Source organism: Lepidochelys olivacea, assembly GCF_965140295.1.
Source record: "Lepidochelys olivacea isolate rLepOli2 genome assembly, chromosome: 28".
Classification (NCBI taxonomy): Eukaryota; Metazoa; Chordata; order Testudines; family Cheloniidae; genus Lepidochelys; species Lepidochelys olivacea.
In genome coordinates, this window is record NC_140438.1 from 785,598 (window position 1) to 801,007 (window position 15,410).

Consider the following 15,410-nt stretch of genomic DNA (forward strand, 5'->3'; position numbering starts at 1 on the left):
TGCTGTGGGGGGCTGTCAGGCAGCGTGGGGGGCTGGCGGGTGCCGGCGGGTGCAGTCGATGCTGTGGGGGGCTGGCAGGCATCGTGGGGGGCTGGCGGGCGCCGTGGGGGGGGCTGGCAGGCGCCAGCGGGTGCAGTTGATGCCGTGGGGGGCTGGCGGGTGCCATGGGGGGGCTGGCAGGCATCGTGGGGGGCTGGCGGGTGCCGGCGGGTGCAGTCGATGCTGTGGGGGGCTGGCAGGCATCGTGGGGGGCTGGCGGGCGCCGAGGGGGGAGCTGGCGGGCGCCGGCGGGTGCAGTCGATGCCGTGGGGGGCTGGCAGGCATCGTGGGGGGCTGGCGGGTGCCATGGGGGGAGCTGGCGGGTGCCGGCGGGTGCAGTCGATGCCGTGGGGGGCTGGCGGGTGCCATGGGGGCGCTGGCAGGCATCGTGGGGGGCTGGCGGGTGCCGGCGGGTGCAGTCGATGCTGTGGGGGGCTGGCAGGCATCGTGGGGGGCTGGCGGGCGCCGGCAGGTGCAGTCGATGCCGTGGGGGGCTGGCGGGCGCCATGGGGGCGCTGGCAGGCATCGTGGGGGGCTGGTGGGTGCCGGCGGGTGCAGTCGATGCCGTGGGGGGCTGGCAGGCATCGTGGGGGGCTGGCGGGCGCCGTGGGGGGGGGCTGGCAGGCGCCAGCGGGTGCAGTCGATGCCGTGGGGGGCTGGCGGGTGCCATGGGGGGGCTGGCAGGCATCGTGGGGGGCTGGCGGGTGCCGGCGGGTGCAGTCGATGCTGTGGGGGGCTGGCAGGCATCGTGGGGGGCTGGCGGGCGCCGAGGGGGGAGCTGGCGGGCGCCGGCGGGTGCAGTCGATGCCGTGGGGGGCTGGCAGGCGCCGTGGGGGGCTGGCAGGCATCGTGGGGGGCTGGCGGGTGCCATGGGGGGGCTGGCAGGCATCGGGGGGGGCTGGCGGGTGCCGGCGGGTGCAGTCGATGCTGTGGGGGGCTGGCAGGCATCGTGGGGGGCTGGCGGGCGCCGTGGGGGGAGCTGGCGGGCGCCGGCGGGTGCAGTCGATGCCGTGGGGGGCTGGCAGGCATCGTGGGGGGCTGGCGGGTGCCATGGGGGGAGCTGGCGGGTGCCGGCGGGTGCAGTCGATGCCGTGGGGGGCTGGCGGGTGCCATGGGGGCGCTGGCAGGCATCGTGGGGGGCTGGCGGGTGCCGGCGGGTGCAGTCGATGCTGTGGGGGGCTGGCAGGCATCGTGGGGGGCTGGCGGGCGCCGGCAGGTGCAGTCGATGCCGTGGGGGGCTGGCGGGTGCCATGGGGGGGCTGGCAGGCATCGTGGGGGGCTGGCGGGTGCCGGCGGGTGCAGTCGATGCTGGGGGGGGCTGGTGGGCGCCGTGGGGGGGGCTGGCAGGCATCGTGGGGGGCTGGCGGGCGCCGTGGGGGGGCTGGCAGGCGCCAGCGGGTGCAGTCGATGCTGTGGGGGGCTGGCGGGCGCCGTGGGGGGCTGGCGGGCGCCGTGGGGGGGGCCGGCGGGTGCAGTCGATGCTGGGGGGGGCTGGCGGGCACCGGCGGGCGCAGTCGATGCTGTGGGGGGCTGGCGGGCGCCATGGGGGGGCTGGCGGGCGCCGTGGGGGGCTGGCGGGCGCCGTTGGGGGGGCCGGCGGGTGCAGTCAATGCTGTGGGGGGCTGGCGGGCGCCGTGGGGGGGGCTGGCGGGCACCGGCGGGCGCAGTCGATGCCGTGGGGGGCTGGCGGGCGCAGTGGGGGGGCTGGCGGGCGCCGTGGGGGGGCTGGCGGGCGCCGGCGGGTGCAGTCGATGCCGTGGGGGGCTGGCGGGTGCCATGGGGGGGCTGGCAGGCATCGTGGGGGGCTGGCGGGTGCCGGCGGGTGCAGTCGATGCTGTGGGGGGCTGGCGGGCGCCGTGGGGGGCTGGCGGGTGCCGGCGGGTGCAGTCGATGCTGTGGGGGGCTGCCGGGCGCCATGGGGGGAGCTGGCGGGTGCCGGCGGGTGCAGTCGATGCCGTGGGAGGCTGGCGGGTGCCATGGGGGCGCTGGCAGGCGCCGTGGGGGGCTGGCGGGCGCCGTGGGGGGCTGGCGGGCACCATGGGGGGGCTGGCGGGCGCTGGCGGGTGCAGTCGATGCTGTGGGGGGCTGGCAGGCATCGTGGGGGGCTGGCGGGCGCCGTGGGGGGGGCCGGCGGGTGCAGTCGATGCTGTGGGGGGCTGGCGGGCGCCATGGGGGGCTGGCGGGCGCCGTGGGGGGGCCGGCGGGTGCAGTCGATGCCGTGGGGGGCTGGCAGGCATCGTGGGGGGCTGGCGGGCGCCGTGGGGGGGGCCGGCGGGTGCAGTCGATGCTGTGGGGGGCTGGCGGGCGCCATGGGGGGCTGGCGGGCGCCGTGGGGGGGCCGGCGGGTGCAGTCGATGCCGTGGGGGGCTGGCAGGCATCGTGGGGGGCTGGCGGGCATCGTGGGGGGCTGGCGGGCGCAGTCGATGCCGCGGGGGCCGAGTCCAGCTGGTGGCGGAAGGAGACTCAGGCCCGGCCTGGCCCCGCGTCCCGCTCGCTGCTGGTGGAGGGCGGGGCGCTGGGGGCCCCTCCCTGGGGGAAGCTGGGGGGCAGAGAGGGGAGGGTGGGAGCTGAGCCCAGGGTTCCTGGGGGGCTCAGGGAGCGGGTCTGGGGAGAGCGGGGTTGGGGGACAGGAGGTGGATGGGGAATCAGGAAAGATGGGGGGCACGGCAAATCTGGGGAGGGGATTTGGGGGGATGGGGGCCCAGGAGAAGCAATGCAGCAGCCTCGCCCCTATCCTGCTGGGGGCCTGTGGGGCAGAGCAGGGGGTCGGGCAGGGCCCTGAAGAGGGGGCCCGGGGTCTCAGCCCCCACCTCGGTGGGGCGGGAGGTGACACCTGACAGCTCGGGATAATGGCCAGGCTGGGATCCCAGCCCCCCCCCCCCCCAATCAGTGGGGCCCAGCCCCCCCACGGCCCAGGCCTGGCCTGGCCTGGCCCCATGGACACTGAGCAGACTCCCCCATCCCCGCAAACAGCCCCGTCTTCTGCCTCACAGACCCACTGCACCCCCCAGATCTCCTCAAGCTGCACCCACGGCTAGGACCCCCCCCGCCCTGAACTATTTGGGGCTCAAAGTTTCGGACCCTCCCCAAATGGACCCCCCCAGCTCCAGGACCCCCTGGTTCTCCCCCCTCCCTGGGCTCTTGGCCCAGGGCCCCCTGCTGCACCCTTCTTCCCTCGGGGTTCCCCCTACAACGCGTGCTGTGCCCCCCCAGCATCACCCCTCTGCCCCCACCCCCTGTGGCCCCCCTTACCTCTGCCCCCCAAGCCTCCCCTCCCCCAACGACCTGGGCATCCCCCCGCTCTGGGCTCCCAGCCCCCCCTTACCTGGAGGTCTCTGGAGGTGGGGGTCCCCGCTCTCAGCTATGGGGCTGCCCCAGCGCGAGGTGTCCGGCCGCTGAGCTTCCCCCTCGGTGCAGCTGGCTCTGGGGCGTGTCTGCCAGGTGCTGCCTGGGACTGGCTGGGTCCCGGCCCCCCCTTGGCTCTGCCCCGCCCCCCCCAGGGGCCAGCCCCGCTGGGGGAGGGGGAGGGATGGAGTCCTGGGGGGCTGTGGGTCAGCAGTGAGGGGCACTGGCAAGGCAGGGGGCTGTGGGTCAGGAGTGAGGGGCACCAGCAGAGCTGGGGTGGGGGGCAGGGATGGAGTCCCGGGGGGCTGTGGGTCCAGAGTGAGGGGCACCGGCAGGGCTGGGGGGCGGGGGACAAGGATGGTGTCCTGGGGGGCTGTGGGTCAGGAGCGAGGGGCACCGGCTGGGCTAGCAGGGGGCTGCGGGTCGGGAGTGAGGGGCACCGGCAGAGCTGCGGGGGCAGGGATGGAGTCCCGGGGGGCTGTGGGTCAGGAGTGAGGGGCACCGGCAGAGCTGGGGGGCGGGGGCAGGGGGCTGCGGGTCGGGAGTGAGGGGCACCGGCAGGGGGCAGGGATGGATTCCCCGGGGGCTGTGGGTCAGGAGTGAGGGGCACCGGCAGAGCTGGGGGGCGGGGGCAGGGGGCTGCGGGTCGGGAGTGAGGGGCACCGGCAGGGGGCAGGGATGGAGTCCCGGGGGGCTGTGGGTCGGGAGTGAGGGGCACCGGCAGAGCTGGGGGGGCAGGGATGGAGTCCCGGGGGCTGTGGGTCAGGAGTGAGGGGCAGCGGCGGGGCTGGGGGGGGGCAGGGGGCAGGGATGGAGTCCCGGGGGGCTGTGGGTCGGGAGTCAGGGGCACCGGTAGGGGGCAGGGATGGAGTCCCGGGGGGCTGCGGGTCGGGAGTGAGGGGCAGCGGCAGGGGGCAGGGATGGAGTCCCGGGGGGGCTGTGGGTCGGGAGTGAGGGGCACCGGCATGGGGCAGGGATGGAGTCCCGGGGGGCTGTGGGTCGGGAGTGAGGGGCACCGGCAGGGGGCAGGGATGGAGTCCCGGGGGGCTGTGGGTCAGGAGTGAGGGGCACCGGCAGAGCTGGGGGGGCAGGGATGGAGTCCCGGGGGGCTGTGGGTCGGGAGTGAGGGGCACCGGTAGGGGGCAGGGATGGAGTCCCGGGGGGCTGCGGGTCGGGAGTGAGGGGCACCGGCAGGGGGCAGGGATGAAGTCCTGGGGGGCTGTGGGTCGGGAGTGAGGGGCACCGGTAGGGGGCAGGGATGGAGTCCCGGGGGGCTGTGGGTCGGGAGTGAGGGGCACCGGCAGAGCTGGGGGGGGCAGGGGGCAGGGATGGAGTCCCGGGGGGCTGTGGGTCGGGAGTGAGGGGCACCGGTAGGGGGCAGGGATGGAGTCCCGGGGGGCTGCGGGTCGGGAGTGAGGGGCACCGGTAGGGGGCAGGGATGGAGTCCCGGGGGGTTGCGGGTCGGCAGTGAGGGGCACCGGTAGGGGGCAGGGATGGAGTGCGGGGGGGCTGCGGGTCAGGAGTGAGGGGCACCGGTAGGGGGCAGGGATGGAGTCCCGGGGGGCTGCGGGTCGGGAGTGAGGGGCACCGGTAGGGGGCAGGGATGGAGTGCGGGGGGGCTGCGGGTCAGGAGTGAGGGGCACCGGTAGGGGGCAGGGATGGAGTCCCGGGGGGCTGTGGGTCGGGAGTGAGGGGCACCGGTAGGGGGCAGAGATGGAGTCCCAGGGGGCTGCGGGTCGGGAGTGAGGGGCACCGGTAGGGGGCAGGGATGGAGTCCCGGGGGGCTGTGGGTCGGGAGTGAGGGGCACCGGTAGGGGGCAGGGATGGAGTCCCGGGGGGCTGCGGGTCGGGAGTGAGGGGCACCGGTAGGGGGCAGGGATGGAGTCCCGGGGGGCTGTGGGTCGGGAGTGAGGGGCACCGGTAGGGGGCAGGGATGGAGTCCCGGGGGGCTGCGGGTCGGGAGTGAGGGGCACCGGCAGGGATGGAGTCCCGGGGGGCTGTGGGTCGGGAGTGAGGGGCACCGGTAGGGGGCAGGGATGGAGTCCTGGGGGGCTGTGGGTCGGGAGTGAGGGGCACCGGTAGGGGGCAGGGATGGAGTCCTGGGGGGCTGTGGGTCGGGAGTGAGGGGCACCGGCAGGGGGCAGGGATGAGGTCCTGGGGGGCTGTGGGTCGGGAGTGAGGGGCACCGGCAGGGGGCAGGGATGAGGTCCTGGGGGGCTGTGGGTCGGGAGTGAGGGGCACCGGTAGGGGGCAGGGATGGAGTCCCGGGGGGCTGCGGGTCGGGAGTGAGGGGCACCGGCAGGGGGCAGGGATGGATTCCCCGCGGGCTGTGGGTCAGGAGTGAGGGGCACCGGCAGAGCTGGGGGGCGGGGGCAGGGGGCTGCGGGTCGGGAGTGAGGGGCACCGGCAGGGGGCAGGGATGGAGTCCCGGGGGGCTGTGGGTCGGGAGTGAGGGGCACCGGCAGAGCTGGGGGGGCAGGGATGGAGTCCCGGGGGGCTGTGGGTCAGGAGTGAGGGGCACCGGTAGGGGGCAGGGATGGAGTCCCGGGGGGCTGCGGGTCGGGAGTCAGGGGCACCGGTAGGGGGCAGGGATGGAGTCCCGGGGGGCTGTGGGTCGGGAGTGAGGGGCACCGGCATGGGGCAGGGATGGAGTCCCGGGGGGCTGTGGGTCGGGAGTGAGGGGCACCGGCAGGGGGCAGGGATGGAGTCCCGGGGGGCTGTGGGTCGGGAGTGAGGGGCACCGGCAGAGCTGGGGGGGCAGGGAGGAAGTCCCGGGGGGCTGCGGGTCGGGAGTGAGGGGCACCGGTAGGGGGCAGGGATGGAGTCCTGGGGGGCTGTGGGTCAGGAGTGAGGGGCACCGGCAGAGCTGGGGGGGGCAGGGATGGAGTCCCGGGGGGCTGTGGGTCGGGAGTGAGGGGCACCGGTAGGGGGCAGGGATGGAGTCCCGGGGGGCTGCGGGTCGGGAGTGAGGGGCACCGGCAGGGGGCAGGGATGAAGTCCTGGGGGGCTGTGGGTCGGGAGTGAGGGGCACCGGTAGGGGGCAGGGATGGAGTCCCGGGGGGCTGTGGGTCGGGAGTGAGGGGCACCGGCAGAGCTGGGGGGGGCAGGGGGCAGGGATGGAGTCCCGGGGGGCTGTGGGTCAGCAGTGAGGGGCACCGGTAGGGGGCAGGGATGGAGTCCTGGGGGGCTGTGGGTCAGGAGTGAGGGGCAGCGGCAGGGCTGGGGGGGGCAGGGATGGAGTCCCGGGGGGCTGTGGGTCGGGAGTGAGGGGCACCGGTAGGGGGCAGGGATGGAGTCCTGGGGGGCTGTGGGTCGGGAGTGAGGGGCACCGGTAGGGGCAGGGATGGAGTCCCGGGGGGCTGTGGGTCGGGAGTGAGGGGCACCGGTAGGGGGCAGGGATGGAGTCCCGGGGGGCTGTGGGTCAGGAGTGAGGGGCACCGGCAGAGCTGGGGGGGCAGGGATGGAGTCCCGGGGGGCTGTGGGTCGGGAGTGAGGGGCACCGGTAGGGGGCAGGGATGGAGTGCGGGGGGGCTGCGGGTCAGGAGTGAGGGGCACCGGTAGGGGGCAGGGATGGAGTGCGGGGGGGCTGCGGGTCAGGAGTGAGGGGCACCGGTAGGGGGCAGGGATGGAGTCCCGGGGGGCTGTGGGTCGGGAGTGAGGGGCACCGGTAGGGGGCAGAGATGGAGTCCCGGGGGGCTGTGGGTCGGGAGTGAGGGGCACCGGTAGGGGGCAGGGATGGAGTCCCGGGGGGCTGTGGGTCGGGAGTGAGGGGCACCGGTAGGGGGCAGGGATGGAGTCCCGGGGGGCTGTGGGTCAGCAGTGAGGGGCACCGGTAGGGGGCAGGGATGGAGTCCTGGGGGGCTGTGGGTCAGGAGTGAGGGGCACCGGTAGGGGGCAGGGATGGAGTCCTGGGGGGCTGTGGGTCAGGAGTGAGGGGCAGCGGCAGGGCTGGGGGGGGCAGGGATGGAGTCCCGGGGGGCTGTGGGTCGGGAGTGAGGGGCACCGGTAGGGGGCAGGGATGGAGTCCTGGGGGGCTGTGGGTCGGGAGTGAGGGGCACCGGTAGGGGGCAGGGATGGAGTCCCGGGGGGCTGTGGGTCGGGAGTGAGGGGCACCGGTAGGGGGCAGGGATGGAGTCCCGGGGGGCTGTGGGTCAGGAGTGAGGGGCACCGGCAGAGCTGGGGGGGCAGGGATGGAGTCCCGGGGGGCTGTGGGTCGGGAGTGAGGGGCACCGGTAGGGGGCAGGGATGGAGTGCGGGGGGGCTGCGGGTCAGGAGTGAGGGGCACCGGTAGGGGGCAGGGATGGAGTCCCGGGGGGCTGCGGGTCGGGAGTGAGGGGCACCGGTAGGGGGCAGGGATGGAGTGCGGGGGGGCTGCGGGTCAGGAGTGAGGGGCACCGGTAGGGGGCAGGGATGGAGTCCCGGGGGGCTGTGGGTCGGGAGTGAGGGGCACCGGTAGGGGGCAGAGATGGAGTCCCGGGGGGCTGTGGGTCGGGAGTGAGGGGCACCGGTAGGGGGCAGGGATGGAGTCCCAGGGGGCTGTGGGTAGGGAGTGAGGGGCACCGGTAGGGGGCAGGGATGGAGTCCCGGGGGGCTGTGGGTCGGGAGTGAGGGGCACCGGTAGGGGGCAGGGATGGAGTCCCGGGGGGCTGCGGGTCGGGAGTGAGGGGCACCGGCAGGGATGGAGTCCCGGGGGGCTGTGGGTCGGGAGTGAGGGGCACCGGTAGGGGGCAGGGATGGAGTCCTGGGGGGCTGTGGGTCGGGAGTGAGGGGCACCGGCAGGGGGCAGGGATGAGGTCCTGGGGGGCTGTGGGTCGGGAGTGAGGGGCACCGGCAGGGGGCAGGGATGAGGTCCTGGGGGGCTGTGGGTCGGGAGTGAGGGGCACCGGTAGGGGGCAGGGATGGAGTCCCGGGGGGCTGTGGGTCGGGAGTGAGGGGCACCGGTAGGGGGCAGGGATGGAGTCCCGGGGGGCTGCGGGTCGGGAGTGAGGGGCACCGGCAGGGATGGAGTCCCGGGGGGCTGTGGGTCGGGAGTGAGGGGCACCGGTAGGGGGCAGGGATGGAGTCCTGGGGGGCTGTGGGTCGGGAGTGAGGGGCACCGGTAGGGGGCAGGGATGGAGTCCTGGGGGGCTGTGGGTCGGGAGTGAGGGGCACCGGTAGGGGGCAGGGATGGAGTCCCGGGGGGCTGCGGGTCGGGAGTGAGGGGCACCGGCAGAGCTGGGGGGGCAGGGATGGAGTCCCGGGGGGCTGCGGGTCGGGAGCGAGGGCCACCGGCAGCTGCCGGGCTCCGGCCCCATAGCCCAGCCCCAGTTGTTGTGGGGTCCGTGGGGTGCCCAGGGCAGGGCAGCGCAGGAGGGCGTGTTATTGTAGGGTCTCCCCGGAGCCCCGCCCCACAACCGGCCCCACCTCCCCTGCTGGGGAACCCCCAGGCCGCCCCTAGCCCCACCCCGCGGGGCGTCCGCTCCAGTCTATGGGGCAGGGCGTGTCTGCCCCCCGCTCCCTGCCTGGCGGGCGGAGGCGAGGCCGGGCCGGGCCGGGCTGGGCTGACCCGGGCCGGGCTCCAAGCTCCCCCCACAACTTCCCCTTCCCGGCCCAGCGGCGCCGTGTCCCACCCGGCCGGGCGCGGGGAGTCGGGGGCCGCGCACCCCCAGGCCGTGGGGCGGGGCGACCCCTGGTAAGTGTCAGGGTTCCCCACAAGCGGGGGGGAAGGGAATTTCCTCGGGGGGGAGGTCCTAGATCCCCCCTCTTTGTGCCCCCCCCGGGACGTGTGGGTCGCTGCCGCCGCCGGTCCCTCCCCTGTGGGGGGGGAGGAGCCCTGGTTCCCGCCCCATAACAAGGGGGGGTCCCGTTCTCCCGTCCCCGTTACCCAGAGCAACCCCCCCGCCAGGGGCGGAGCTGAGCCACCTGCGCCTCCCAGACGACGGGACCCTCCCCAGATGCAGCCGCCGGGGGGGGCCTGCAGGGACAAAGCTGCTCTCTGCCCCCCCGTTCCCCGCCCCCCCCGCCCGTCTCGCTCCCTGTCACGGAGTCCCTGGGCGATGCTCTGGAACTGCTCCCCATGAGGCCAGTCAGGACTCTGGGGTAGTCGCCTTTCTGTGAGCAGCCTGTCTTCAGGACACACAGCTCACACAGCTTCCACCTTCCTGGGTCTGACCTCGGAGCATTCAGCATCCTCTGCCCCTCCGTGCGCTTCCCCGCAGTGAGTCCACTCAGGTGGGGCTCCTGGGGAAGCCAGAGGGTCCTGCACCCCAACTTCGCAGTCAGACGGGACTCTCAGCCAGCCAGTAAAACAGAAGGTTTATTAGACGACAGGAACATGGTCTAACACAGAGCTTGCAGGTGCAGAGAACGGGACCCCTCAGCTGGGTCCATTCTGGGGGGCAGTGAGCCAGACAACCACGTCTGCACTTCACTCCATGTCCCAGCCAGCCCCAAACTGAAACTCCCTCCAGCCCCTCCTCCTCTGGGCTTTGTTCCTTTCCCGGGCCAGGTGGTCACCTGATTCCTTTGTTCTCCAACCCTTCAGCTCTCACCTCGCAGGGGGGAAGGGCCCAGGCCATCAGTGGCCAGGAAACAGGGTGTCGGCCATTCTCTGTGTCCAGACCCCTGCACACACCTGCCCTCTAGGGCTCTGCAATGATCATACACCCTTACCCCACCACCTAGATACTTAAGAACTGCATAGGGGAAACTGAGGCACCCCCACAATATTCGGAGGAAACATTAAGAACAGGCCCACTTCGTCACATCTCTCCCCCCTTCGAGATCGAACTGAGCGGGGTCACTTTACCCGGTGACCTGGGGAAGTTCGAAGCCACCAATGTTCCCATGGATGCCCCAGCATCTCTCCCATTCCTTGGTAGGAGTTACACCAGGTCCTTCCAGTTTCACGCCCTCCCTTAGGTCGGGGGTGGTCGATAGCACTAGCAGGCTGCATGTGGGAAGGTTTCTGCAGCCCATGCCCTTTGGCCACCCCAAAACCCCAGGGGGTCAAACTGGGATTGGGTTTTCTCCAAGAGCTCCAGTCTGGAGGGCTGCAATTCGGGCTCTCTTGGTTAAGGGCCCCCATCTTGACCTGGGCCACATACTGTTCACTTACAGAACTAGCATGGAGACATCCCTTTCTCAACAACCTTGTCTCCCCAACAAGCTGGCCAAACACAGCCACTTGGTTATAGGACGGTATACCTTTCTAAACAGCTTTCACTCCATCTGAGACCTTCTCAAAGCTATCCACACTGGATCTTTCAACAGGAAAGTCAGTGGATCCATTCACAACAGAAAATTTCTGGCTGTTAGGAACTGAAACTTTCTTGATTAAATCACTTTCACACCCTTCAGTTGCAGTAAACTGCTTGCAAAGACTCCATGAGGATTCCTTTCCCAAGGGCTTTTCTATGCAACAATTCACCCCTCCCAGAAATTCTGCTCTTACCCTCTTTACCTAGGGCTTGCTCTAGGGGAACACTTTCCTGAGCAACAACAGACTCTTTCTGGGTCTCCCTTACATCCAGAATCACCTCTGGCCCATCAGGCGGATTCCTACACAATCCCCTTTCAGGCAAACTTACAGACTTCCTAGATAAAAGGTTAGAAGCATTCTCCTTCCCTTTGCCACACCCAAGTTCAGGAATCTTTTCCTCCTTGCTACAGGTTTCCACACCCTCAGTAGGTAACACAATCACATCACCTTCATGCTCTCCTTGTGCCCTGGCTAGGATCTCACCCTGATTAGACAGAGTTGCTCCACCCTTTCCAACAACACACTAGCAACAGGCAAAATACAAGCACCAGAATTGTCTGGTCTCGGGGATTTTACATAGACCCTAACTGGATGCGACCTAGTTACAGGGCCATTCTCCCGAGCAGACACAAACTTAGGACCCTTCCCTTCCTGGGCTTTAGCTGAATCCAGAACCAGCTCTGAGACAACTGCACGACCCTCAACCATCACAGGCTGAAAGGCCCCTTCTGTCTGCTCCACAGACCAAGAAGAGCCGGACACACTTTCTCCTTTACCAGACACACAGGTTGGGATCTCATTCCCTTTGTCCCAGCACACAAGGCTGGTCACAGACAACTGCTTGGAGATCAGGGTAGCTCCCTCCATAGGCAAGTCAATACCCCTGACAGACAGAGACCCATTTCCTTCACTGTCCCAATTCTCCACCCAGCTAACAGGTAAGGTCCAGGGACTCTCATCTTCCACTCTCCTCGCCTTCCCACCCTGCTGATTGGACACAGCCATCAGATCACAAGGCTGCCTAGGCTCATCCAAACTTTCCTTACCAAGCACCTTGCCACTCCCCACAGATCCCCTGCCCTGCCTGTGTCTCCCCCCACTCTGCTGGGGTCTCAGCTCCCACTGTGCTCAGCACTGCCCTTGCTGTCCCAGTGGGAGCAGGCCACTGCTTTCCTCAATGCATCAGAGCCAGCTAGAGTCCCCACTCTGGTGTGCAAGGGGGCAGGGAGCATCTCTCTGTCCCACCCAGCCCCAGGGGTCTGGTTACAGGCAGGCAGGTATCCTGAGCCTAGCGGCTCCTCCCTGCTGCCAGCCAGGTCATCTGCATTTTCACTGACCATTTCCCTCTCCGCCGATTGGTTCCCTGGATTCAAATTCAAACCCTTGGCCGTTACAGGAACAGGGCCTGGATCCTGTCCCAAAGAGACACAGTCACCCCACAACAGGGTCTCGCAGCTGGTGTCCTGGGGCACCCCAACGACCAGCCAGCCCCACTCCTCCTGGGTCTGCACAGGGATCTGGGCCATAGGGAAGGCGAGGGGCTTCGTCCCTGGGACCCTCACACAGCTCACACAGCCCCTCAGCATCTGAGGCTGCACCACCCAGGGCCTGACAACAGTTCTCTCTGTCCCAGGATCTCGCCACCCCAGGAATGTCTCCCCATTGACCATCACCTTCCGCTCCCACTGGGGGTCCGAGGGGCCTGGCCCCAGGAAACTCCACACAGACATATAGGTTGGGGTCAGGAGTGGGAGCCTGTCCACATCCCCAACCATCTGGACGACAGAGTCTGTGGCCTTGGGACCCAGCAAGGGAGCTAGACACCGGGGCTTTTCCGCAGGGTCCCCTTGGTTCAAATCGCCAGCCTGCTCAAAGGCAGTGAGGTGGCCTCCACATCCCCCCCTCCTTAACCAGGGGCAGCAATTTAATCTCGAGGTTCCCTGCGGAACTGGCCCCCCGGGGTCTATCCCCACTCACCCCGGGGAGGTCCCCAGGCCTCTCCACCCCACCACCGCCAGTTCACGCTGCTGCTGCTTCTGCAGCTCTTTCTCGGGCTCTCGCTGTCTCCCACAGTCCTCTTGCTCCCTCGGACTCAGCTCCAATCCCGTCCGTCTCCGATCCCCGGATGGGGAACCCGATCGTGAAGACCCTCGTCTGGTCGGGGACAGGAGTCTTGGTGATGCCTGGCTCCCACTCCAGCTGCTCCCAGATCCTGCTATAGCCCCATTTGGGGTCAGGAATCTGTCCCTTAGAGCGGTCATCCTCCTCCAGCTGCACGATGAACTCTGCTTTGGTGAACTTTCCAACGCTCAACCCTCTCTTTTTGCACAGGGTTACAATGTCCTTCTTAAGGAGACGGTGACAGGCCATCACTCCGCTCCTCCCAAGTTGTTGTGGACTCACAGGCCCGTGTGTTCTCAGCTCCCCACGGTTTCCAGGGAGAACCCCTAGTGTGCCAGCCCTTCTCGAGGTCACCACCTCTTTGCCAGGGTCGAGCTGCAGACTCCTCCGCCCCTTGGACTGCTCACTGCAATCCCCAGGGGAACCCTGTTACTGCAAAAGTCCTTCTCTCTCCCCGGGCCAAGCTGCAGGCTCCTCCGCCCCTGAGACTGCTCACTGCAGTCCCCAGGGGGACCCTATTACTGCACAGTCCTTCTCGCTGGTCACACACTCCCAGGGGTTAACCGCCCCCCGAAACCGCTCCTCTCTGAGCCTTCAGCAGGCCTGGTCCTCGGCGATCCCCCTTCGTGTTACTGCTCCCCAGTCACTTACTGCAGGAAGTGCCATCCACGGGGTGCAGTACATCCCACCGCTGCCACCAGTTGTCACGGAGTCCCTGGGCGATGCTCTGGAACTGCTCCCCATGAGGCCAGTCAGGACTCTGGGGTAGTCGCCTTTCTGTGAGCAGCCTGTCTTCAGGACACACAGCTCACACAGCTTCCACCTTCCTGGGTCTGACCTCGGAGCATTCAGCATCCTCTGCCCCTCCGTGCGCTTCCCCGCAGTGAGTCCACTCAGGTGGGGCTCCTGGGGAAGCCAGAGGGTCCTGCACCCCAACTTCGCAGTCAGACGGGACTCTCAGCCAGCCAGTAAAACAGAAGGTTTATTAGACGACAGGAACATGGTCTAACACAGAGCTTGCAGGTGCAGAGAACGGGACCCCTCAGCTGGGTCCATTCTGGGGGGCAGTGAGCCAGACAACCACGTCTGCACTTCACTCCATGTCCCAGCCAGCCCCAAACTGAAACTCCCTCCAGCCCCTCCTCCTCTGGGCTTTGTTCCTTTCCCGGGCCAGGTGGTCACCTGATTCCTTTGTTCTCCAACCCTTCAGCTTTCACCTTGCAGGGGGGGAAGGGCCCAGGCCATCAGTTGCCAGAAAACAGGGTGTCGGCCATTCTCTGTGTCCAGACCCCTGCACACACCTGCCCTCTAGGGCTCTGCAATGATCATACACCCTTACCCCACCACCTAGATACTTAAGAACTGCATAGGGGAAACTGAGGCACCCCCACAATATTCGGAGGAAACATTAAGAACAGGCCCACTTCGTCACACTCCCCCACGTGACTTGGAAGTGACTCAAAATCTCCGTTTGCTAATTACAACCGCGGTGGCGGGGCTGTGGGGCAGGGTGGACTGGGGGGGCTGGCAGGGGGCTGGGGGGCAGGGCCGAGGGGCACGGCGGGACTGTGGGGACGGGTGGGGCTGGCAGGGGGCTGGGGGGGCAGAACTGAGGGGCACGGGGGGGCTGGGGGGCTGGCAGGGAGCTGGGGGGCAGGACTGAGGGGCACCGGGGGACTGTGGGCCAGGATGACGGGTGGGGCGGGGTGGACTGGGGGGGCTGGCAGAGGACTGGGGGGCACGGGGGGGCTGTGGGCCAGGATGACGGGTGGGGCGGGGTGGACTGGGGGGGCTGGCAGGGAGCTGGGAGGCAGGGCCGAGGGGCACGGGGGGGGGGCTGTGGGCCAGGATGACGAGTGGGGCGGGGTGGACTGGGGGGGCTGGCAGGGAGCTGGGGGGCAGGACTGAGGGGCACCGGGGGACTGTGGGGCTGGCAGGGGGCTGGGGGGCAGGGCCGAGGGGCACGGGGGGGGGGCTGTGGGCCAGGATGACGGGTGGGGCGGGGTGGACTGGGGGGGCTGGCAGGGAGCTGGGGGGCAGGGCCGAGGGGCACGGGGGGGGCTGTGGGCCAGGATGACGGGTGGGGCGGGGTGGACTGGGGGGGCTGGCAGGGAGCTGGGGGGCGGGGCCGAGGGGCACGGGGGGGGCTGTGGGCCAGGATGACGGGTGGGGCGGGCTGGACTGGGGGGGCTGGCAGGGAGCTGGGGGGCGGGGCCGAGGGGCACGGGGGAGGCTGTGGGCCAGGATGACGGGTGGGGCTGGCAGGGGGCTGGGGGGCAGGGCCGAGGGGCACGGGGGAGGCTGTGGGCCAGGATGACGGGTGGGGCGGGGTGGACTGGGGGGGCTGGCAGGGAGCTGGGGGGCAGGGCCGAGGGGCACGGGGGGGGGTCACCTCTCCCCCGGCCACTCCCCGTCCCGGCTCAGAGGAAAGGAATGTGGAAGCGCAGCGGAGCTGGGTGCGGACCCCCCCCACCCTGGCCTCGCTGGGGGGTGAGGGGGGGCTGCCGCCAAAGGCCGTCCCCAGCCCCCTGCTAGCCCAGCCCCCTCCTGGTGCCCCCCAAGCTCTGCTCTGTAAAGCCCCCCCCCGTCCCCATAGTGACCGTCTGGGCCGCAGGCCAGGGGCTGCTGTTACATAAGCAGCCGGGGGGGGCTCCCCCCGATTAAC

The 15,410-nt window shown here is 70.1% G+C and overlaps 1 protein-coding gene across 1 annotated transcript in view; it reads left to right on the forward strand.

Moving 5' to 3' along the window:
• Positions 1 to 8,803: 8,803 nt before the first annotated feature.
• PLD2 (phospholipase D2) overlaps positions 8,804 to 15,410 on the forward strand; it is a 31,848-nt gene continuing 25,241 nt past the window's right edge. Inside the window, 1 exon segment of the mRNA XM_084616320.1 lies at positions 8,804 to 9,055. Coding sequence (XP_084472446.1) covers positions 8,852 to 9,055 — 204 coding nt within the window. The 5' untranslated portion in view covers positions 8,804 to 8,851.